General features: G+C 45.5%; 1 protein-coding gene across 1 annotated transcript; it reads right to left on the bottom strand.

Moving 5' to 3' along the window:
- Positions 1 to 1,881: 1,881 nt before the first annotated feature.
- On the bottom strand, positions 1,882 to 5,410 carry LOC123746487 (mucin-22-like). Its single transcript, XM_069318541.1, has 2 exons — positions 3,758 to 5,410; positions 1,882 to 1,941 (listed from the first exon to the last, which is right to left on the bottom strand). Exons 1-2 carry the CDS (start codon positions 5,408 to 5,410, stop codon positions 1,882 to 1,884), a joined length of 1,713 nt encoding a protein of 570 aa, XP_069174642.1.
- Between the last annotated feature and the right edge of the window lie 2,522 nt (positions 5,411 to 7,932).

Consider the following 7,932-nt stretch of genomic DNA (forward strand, 5'->3'; position numbering starts at 1 on the left):
AGAGAGAGAGAGAGAGAGAGAGAGAGAGAGAGAGAGAGAGAGAGAGAGAGAGAGAGAGAGAGAGAGAGAGAGAGAGAGAGAGAGAGAGAGAGAGAGAGAGAGACGCCATCTTAGTGAAGAAGAACCACGTGTCATCTGTCGCTCAAGTGACTATTGTATAACTTTCTCTTTGTCAAACAGAATAGAATTCAGGAGCCCAGCGCCACCTAAACCAATATGGCATCGGGCGACGCTAAATATTTTGATTTTAATGATTTCCTTGGAGTGACTTGTATATGAGAGCGCCATAGCATGGTCGAATTGATTCCCTTCAATCAGCATTATGTACCTTTTCAATCCATCGGCTTGAGAATCAATAAATCAGCCGTATCTTCGGCCCGAGTTGAGAAAGTGAGACCATTAGGGGCGCATGGCGGTATTGTTTTGTCAAGTGTTCCCGTTTTCTGTTCCTTTGGCGCGCTTTTGTCGCGCCCCTCATTTGCTTACAGACTCTCCCAATGACAACTGGCTAACCACATCAATATCACCAATCACGCGCATAAATCACTTCAAGTCTTCAATTGGCTTGATTGACAGATCTGTCGCTGCTTTGTTAGCATCTTCCCCTTTGGCTTTCAAGAACATCAGCGTTACCAAGCCGTAGACAAGAATTTGGCCAATTTATTCTCTCAAACTCCCAATAACGCTCTTATTTGTAACTAAAAAAATATCAAATTGCTCGTTAATTCGTGCATACGTTAGATATCACCATATCCTACTTAGCAAATGGTAATATTTTGAATCAAAAGATGATATCCCCCCCGCGAGAAATTCCCGACCCTCTGACTGGCAATACTGAAGTATGAGAGGAGTCACGGTCAAAACAAAAACAAAAGAATTAATAAAAGGCGTCGCGGGGCGGCTGTTTTAATGAATTAATCCTTATATATATATATATATATATATATATATATATATATATATATATATATATATATATATATATATATATATATATATATATATATATATATATATATATAGTTCCAGACGAGGATAGGATATAACGGCCCATTATATATTATATAACGGATATAATATAATGATTAACTCCTTGACAAAATACCTATCATTAAAGTTCACCTCGTTTATTAATATATAATTATTTTATTCAATTGAAAACTAAGTATTTTTGGAAATATTTAAATTGGAAGAATTATTCTTGATTGAAAAGTCAAACCTGACTTGATTGTCCGACCCGCTTGTAGTGGGAGGTACAGCATCACCTCGCTTCTTGCAGGTCCTCGTTCGATCCCCCGATGGTCCAAGTGGTTGGGCACCGTTCTTTTACTTCGTCCTTCTATCCCAGCTCCTATCCTGTCCTTTCCTATATATACCTTCCTGGGTATACTCACTGGAAGGTATACTCAGCTTCTCAAGGTATACACTAATAGACTAATTGGCTTACTGAGGTTTCCCTACCCCCCCTGGGGGGGGAAGGGGGCGCCTCCCCCCACTCATACGTCTCATTGTGTACGTAATGGTCGCTATATAACGCATACCTTCGCATTACGGTGTACTATGAAAAACAGCGGCTTTACACGCTTGGGGTACGTAGTCCTGAGGTTCCGGGTTCGATCCCCCAGGCGGAAACAAATGGGCAGAGTGTCTTTCACCCTCATGCTCCTGTTCACCTAGCAGTAAATAGGTACCTGGGAGTTAGACAGCTGCTACGGGCTGCTGCTTCCTGGGGGATGTGTAACAAAGAGGAAAATTGTACCAAAAATTGAAGAATGTTACAATGTACAATGAAGAATGTTCTTACAATGTACCTATTAATAATTCTCAAATTTTAACATAATGTACCTACTAAATTTCTTCAAAATTTCTTACAATGTACTGTTAACTTTCTTCAATTTTGGTACAAATTATATACTTAATATTATCTGTTAGATTAAGGACCTGAAACACTATGATTGATAGTAGCTTTACAACCATGTAAAAACCTCAATGGTTGCTACCCTTGTGGTGGACGGTAGAGCGACGGTCTCGCTTCATGCAGGTCGGTGTTCAATCCCCCGACCGTCCACAAGTGGCTGGGCACCATTCCTTTCTCCCCGTCCCATCCCAAATCCTTATCCTGACCCCTTCCAAGTGGAATATTGTATTGGCTTGGTGCTTTCCCCTAATAATTCCATTCCATTTATAAACCCCAATGTATCTTCTTCGGGGCCTCGTAGCCTGGTGGATAGCGCGCAGGACTCGTAATTCTGTGGCGCGGGTTCGATTCCCGCACGAGGCAGAAACAAATGGGCAAAGTTTCTTTCACCCTGAATGCCCCTGTTACCTAGCAGTAAATAGGTACCTGGGAGTTAGTCAGCTGTCACGGGCTGCTTCCTGGGGGTGAAGGCCTGGTCGAGGACTGGGCCGCGGGGACACTAAAGCCCCGAAATCATCTCAAGATAACCTCAAGATAACCTTCTTGAATCTACTTGTAAATCAATATATAATGTTATTCATTTGTTTTCTCTTGTTAGACCCTATTTAGACCCTAGTTAGACCCTAGTTAGACCCTAGTTAGACCCTAGTTAGACCCTAGTTAGGTTCTTCTTATCTATTTAGAAGGATTTTAAAATTAATCCCTAGAGTTAGGAATATTTTTTTACGACAAAGAGAAAAAATTATCAATTGAGGGAGGCCTGGTCGACGACCGGGCCGAGGGGACCCTAAGCCCCGGAAGCACCTCAAGGTAAAGAGGGGGTATAAATTGCCTAAACTACTCTATCCCTTTGAGATGTATTTTTTCTTGTGTCAATAAACCTACTTGAACTTGAATGGTCAATTGAAAAACTGAACAATTGAAGGGAAGCCTAGTACAGCCATCAAAAAACGAATTGAAGAGAAGTTAAAGATTGCTTCAATTCTTATCATCAAATATCATTGTCATCAATTCAATATTCATCAAATAACTTGAAGGAAAGGAAACTTTAAGTTAAGAAGAAAAGATTAGATAAGAAGTTAGAAGTTAGAAATCAGTTAGGACAGTTAGAAATCAGAAGTTAGCATGGCTCAAAGCCTTTAGGAGGGATATTGGGACAGGATAAGCTCTGGGATATAAGAATGAAGTGAAGGAACAGTGCCTAACTACTTGAACCATCGGGGATTGAACTCGGACCACCAAGAATTTATTTTCTTCGGGAGGGGGAGAGAGAGAGAGGAACCTAAAAAAATAGGCTTTAACCAATAAGTCTCAATGAAGACTTCAATGTTAAGACTTTCACCAAACTATCCAAACGAGGCAATTCAACACCAGCCAACAATTATAGCTCCTGGTCTCCTTGGAGCCCATAACATTACTGGAGATTGATTAGCTAATCCTACGTACCTCGGGCCATCTTTCGTCATTGTTAAGCTGTAATTAACCTGTTTATCATAGTAATTGTGCAATTAGACACGCCCAGAAGTAATTATACACGTAATGATTACTCGGCCAATTGGGATTAATGCCAATCAACGCGTCACCATTACTCAACTCAAAGGTATTTGTTGTTGCACAGGCGAAGCGCAATTGCTAATCGCCTTGCATAGCCTCTGGAGGGAGATTGAAGCCTTTGTTTCTACGAACTCGTCTTCGGGAAGCTCTTCTACTTCGCGGGCTCGTTCTCTCTCTCTCTCTCGCTCTGTCTCTCTGTCTCTGTCTCTCTCTGTCTCTCTCTGTCTCTGTCTCTGTCTCTCTCTCTCTCTCTCTCTCTAGAGAGAGAGAGAGAGAGAGAGAGACAGAGTCTAGTTCGACTGTGTCTAGTTCGACTGTGTCTAGTTCGACTGTGTCTAGTTCGACTGTCTTCAGTTCGACTGTGTCTAGTTCGACTGTCTTCAGTTCGACTGTGTCTAGTTCGACTGTGTCTAGTTCGACTGTCTTCAGTTCGACTGTGTCCAGTTCGACTGTGTCCAGTTCGACTGTGTCCAGTTCGACTGTGTCTAGTTCGACTGTCTTCAGTTCGACTGTGTCTAGTTCGACTGTCTTCAGTTCGACTGTGTCTAGTTCGACTGTGTCTAGTTCGACTGTCTTCAGTTCGACTGTGTCTAGTTCGACTGTGTCTAGTTCGACTGTGTCTAGTTCGACTGTGTCTAGTTCGACTGTCTTCAGTTCGACTGTGTCCAGTTCGACTGTGTCTAGTTCGACTGTCTTCAGTTCGACTGTGTCTAGTTCGACTGTCTTCAGTTCGACTGTGTCTAGTTCGACTGTGTCTAGTTCGACTGTGTCTAGTTCGACTGTGTCTAGTTCGACTGTGTCTAGTTCGACTGTGTCTAGTTCGACTGTGTCTAGTTCGACTGTGTCTAGTTCGACTGTCTTCAGTTCGACTGTGTCTAGTTCGACTGTGTCTAGTTCGACTGTGTCTAGTTCGACTGTCTTCAGTTCGACTGTGTCTAGTTCGACTGTGTCTAGTTCGACTGTCTTCAGTTCGACTGTGTCTAGTTCGACTGTGTCTAGTTCGACTGTGTCTAGTTCGACTGTCTTCAGTTCGACTGTGTCTAGTTCGACTGTGTCTAGTTCGACTGTCTTCAGTTCGACTGTGTCTAGTTCGACTGTCTTCAGTTCGACTGTGTCTAGTTCGACTGTGTCTAGTTCGACTGTGTCTAGTTCGACTGTCTTCAGTTCGACTGTGTCTAGTTCGACTGTGTCTAGTTCGACTGTCTTCAGTTCGACTGTGTCCAGTTCGACTGTCTTCAGTTCGACTGTGTCCAGTTCGACTGTCTTCAGTTCGACTGTGTCTAGTTCGACTGTCTTCAGTTCGACTGTGTCTAGTTCGACTGTGTCTAGTTCGACTGTGTCTAGTTCGACTGTCTTCAGTTCGACTGTGTCTAGTTCGACTGTGTCTAGTTCGACTGTCTTCAGTTCGACTGTGTCCAGTTCGACTGTGTCTAGTTCGACTGTGTCTAGTTCGACTGTCTTCAGTTCGACTGTGTCCAGTTCGACTGTCTTCAGTTCGACTGTGTCCAGTTCGACTGTCTTCAGTTCGACTGTGTCTAGTTCGACTGTCTTCAGTTCGACTGTGTCCAGTTCGACTGTGTCCAGTTCGACTGTCTTCAGTTCGACTGTGTCTAGTTCGACTGTCTTCAGTTCGACTGTGTCTAGTTCGACTGTGTCTAGTTCGACTGTCTTCAGTTCGACTGTGTCTAGTTCGACTGTCTTCAGTTCGACTGTGTCTAGTTCGACTGCCTTCAGTTCGACTGTGTCTAGTTCGACTGTCTTCAGTTCGACTGTGTCTAGTTCGACTGTCTTCAGTTCGACTGTGTCTAGTTCGACTGTGTCTAGTTCGACTGTGCTACCACTACTACCTTCACCACGACCACTATCCCCATCGTCACTACCACAGTCACTAACTACCACAACTACCACCTTCACCACCCCAACAATCGTCACAATCATCGTTACAATCACCACCATCACTTACAGCCAATTACCAACCACAATTACCTATTCCCCTCCTACCACTACCAATCACCACCCATCACAATTACTAACTCTTCATTGTCAACCACAATCAACAAACATTTCCACCTGCTCCTGTACCCAATCAGTCATTTACCAATCAAACCAATCCTCTTTCCCTATGCCTCTCTCTACCAATCCTTCCTCGATTACCATCTATCCTGTGTTGGGGGCCCCCCACAGGAGCTCTGGGGGCCCCTTCCTACTCACCCTATCGACCTGTACCTATCCTTTCACAACTTCTGGGGGCCCCTTCCTACTCACCCTATCGACCTGTACCTATTCTTTTACAGCTTCTGGGGGCCCCTTCCTACTCACCCTATCGACCTGTACCTATCCTTTCACAACTTCTGGGGGCCCCTTCCTACTCACCCTATCGACCTGTACCTATCCTTTCACAGCTTCTGGGGGCCCCTTCCTACTCACCCTATCGACCTGTTCCTATCCTTTCACACCTTCTGGGGCCGCCTGTTTGGCTCGTGGAGCGACACCTATTTGGACAGAGAAATTTATCATAATCTTGAATAAATGTTAAGCGTTCTAAATGGGTTCAATTAACGCGTTGGGTAAGTGTTGTGGGGTTGTGAAGAGTGAGTATGTGTGAGGTATATGGCCTGGGGCGGTGACCGGGCCGCGGGGACGCTAAGCCCCGAAAGCATTTCAAGATAACTTGAAGATAAACTGTTCCATCTCAAGTCCTTATCCTGGCCTCTTTCCACAGTGCTTATATAGTCGTAATGGCTTGCTGCTGAACGGTAGAACGACGGTCTCGCTTCATGCAGGTCGGCGTTCAATCCCCGACCGTCCATACAAGTGGTTGGGTCACCATTCCTTTCCCCCGTCCCATCCCAAATCCTGACCCCTTCCCAGTGCTATATAGTCGTAATGGCTTGATACTGAACGGTAGAGCGACAGTCTCGCTTCATGCAGGTCGGCGTTCAATCCCCGACCGTCAATGCCCGAATGGGGCACCATTCCCTTCCCCTGTCCCATCCCAAATCCTGACCCCTTCCCAGTGCTATATAGTCGTAATGGCTTGATACTGAACGGTAGAGCGACAGTCTCGCTTCATGCAGGTCGGCGTTCAATCCCCGACCGTCAATGCCCGAATGGGGCACCATTCCCTTCCCCTGTCCCATCCCAAATCCTGACCCCTTCCCAGTGCTATATAGTCGTAATGGCTTGCTGCATTTCTCCCTGATAATTCCCTCCCTCCCCTCCCCCCCATTCAACCCCATGCCCCCCCCCCCCTCACTCGACCGTATCCGCATGTTTGACCATTATAACGAGGAACAAACCCAGTTGAGGGGACGTTGAAGGGGTCGGCCGCTGGAGAGGCATGGGAACTGCTCTCATTACGCTATGATACGGCTCTTAGACGGCGGGCGGCGGGTGGCGCCCCTTATGACACAAGGGCGCCCTTCCCAGCGTTCTTCACCGGGGGAAATAATGGGTAGTGGGCGTGGTGGGTACTAGGGCAGGCGCTGAAGGGTATGCGCATACATGCACACGCACTCACGCACGTGCATACATATATACACACGGTTGAGAGGTTGAGAGGCGGGACCAAAGAGCCAGAGCTCAACCCCCGCAAGCACAACTAGGTGAGAACTAGGCGAGTACACACACACACACACACACACACACACACATACATACACTTTCACACACACACACACACACACACACACACACACACATACATACATACACTCTCACACACACACACACACACACACACACACACACACACACACACACACACACACACACACACACACACACACACACACACACACACACACACACACACACACACACACACACACACACACACACACACACACACACACACACACACACACACACACACACACACACACACACACACACACACACACACACACGGAGAGGAGACCAAAAGGCCTCTAAACCAGGATCAGGAAGTGGACTTACTTCCCACACTCACATCAGTGACACACATAAACCTAACACCATCAGCGGCATATGAGACGCTGGCATATATAACCACATATCGTTTAGGAACCTGAATCAACATTCCAAAGCAATTTACACATCATTCGTTCAACCAAATACTGGAATACGCAGCACTGGCATGGAGTCCCCACCGTGTGAAACATAAAACCCAGAATTAAAATAATTACACAATAATTTGCAATTCGACTGGTACCAGACCTAAGAGGGTTAAGCTACGAAGACAGGACCTAGATCTCACAACCCTAGATGACAGAAGGAGCATAAGGGGAATGATCACAACGTATAAGATACTAAGGAGGGGAATTAGATCAGGTGGACACAAGAAATGAACTGCTCTAAAAGAGGAAGTTGTAAAAGCCACCTCTATCCTCAGCTTTTTAGGACCCAATTGTAACGCAATAGGGTGACTAGAGATCAAAAGCACCGTAATATTGACGTTTTCTATGCATGGGCCTCGGTAG

This window comes from Procambarus clarkii, chromosome 90 (assembly GCF_040958095.1).
Source record: "Procambarus clarkii isolate CNS0578487 chromosome 90, FALCON_Pclarkii_2.0, whole genome shotgun sequence".
NCBI lineage: Eukaryota > Metazoa > Arthropoda > Malacostraca > Decapoda > Cambaridae > Procambarus > Procambarus clarkii.

Excerpts from the sequence above, each read along its gene's own strand:
- LOC123746487 (XM_069318541.1), bottom strand. The coding sequence starts at position 5,410 with ATGATTGTGACGATTGTTGGGGTGGTGAAGGTGGTAGTTGTGGTAGTT. Across the intron at positions 1,942-3,757 it reads ACACAGTCGAACTAGACTCT|GTCCTTAATCTAACAGATAA; the intron begins GTCTCTCTCTCT and ends ATAGTGTTTCAG.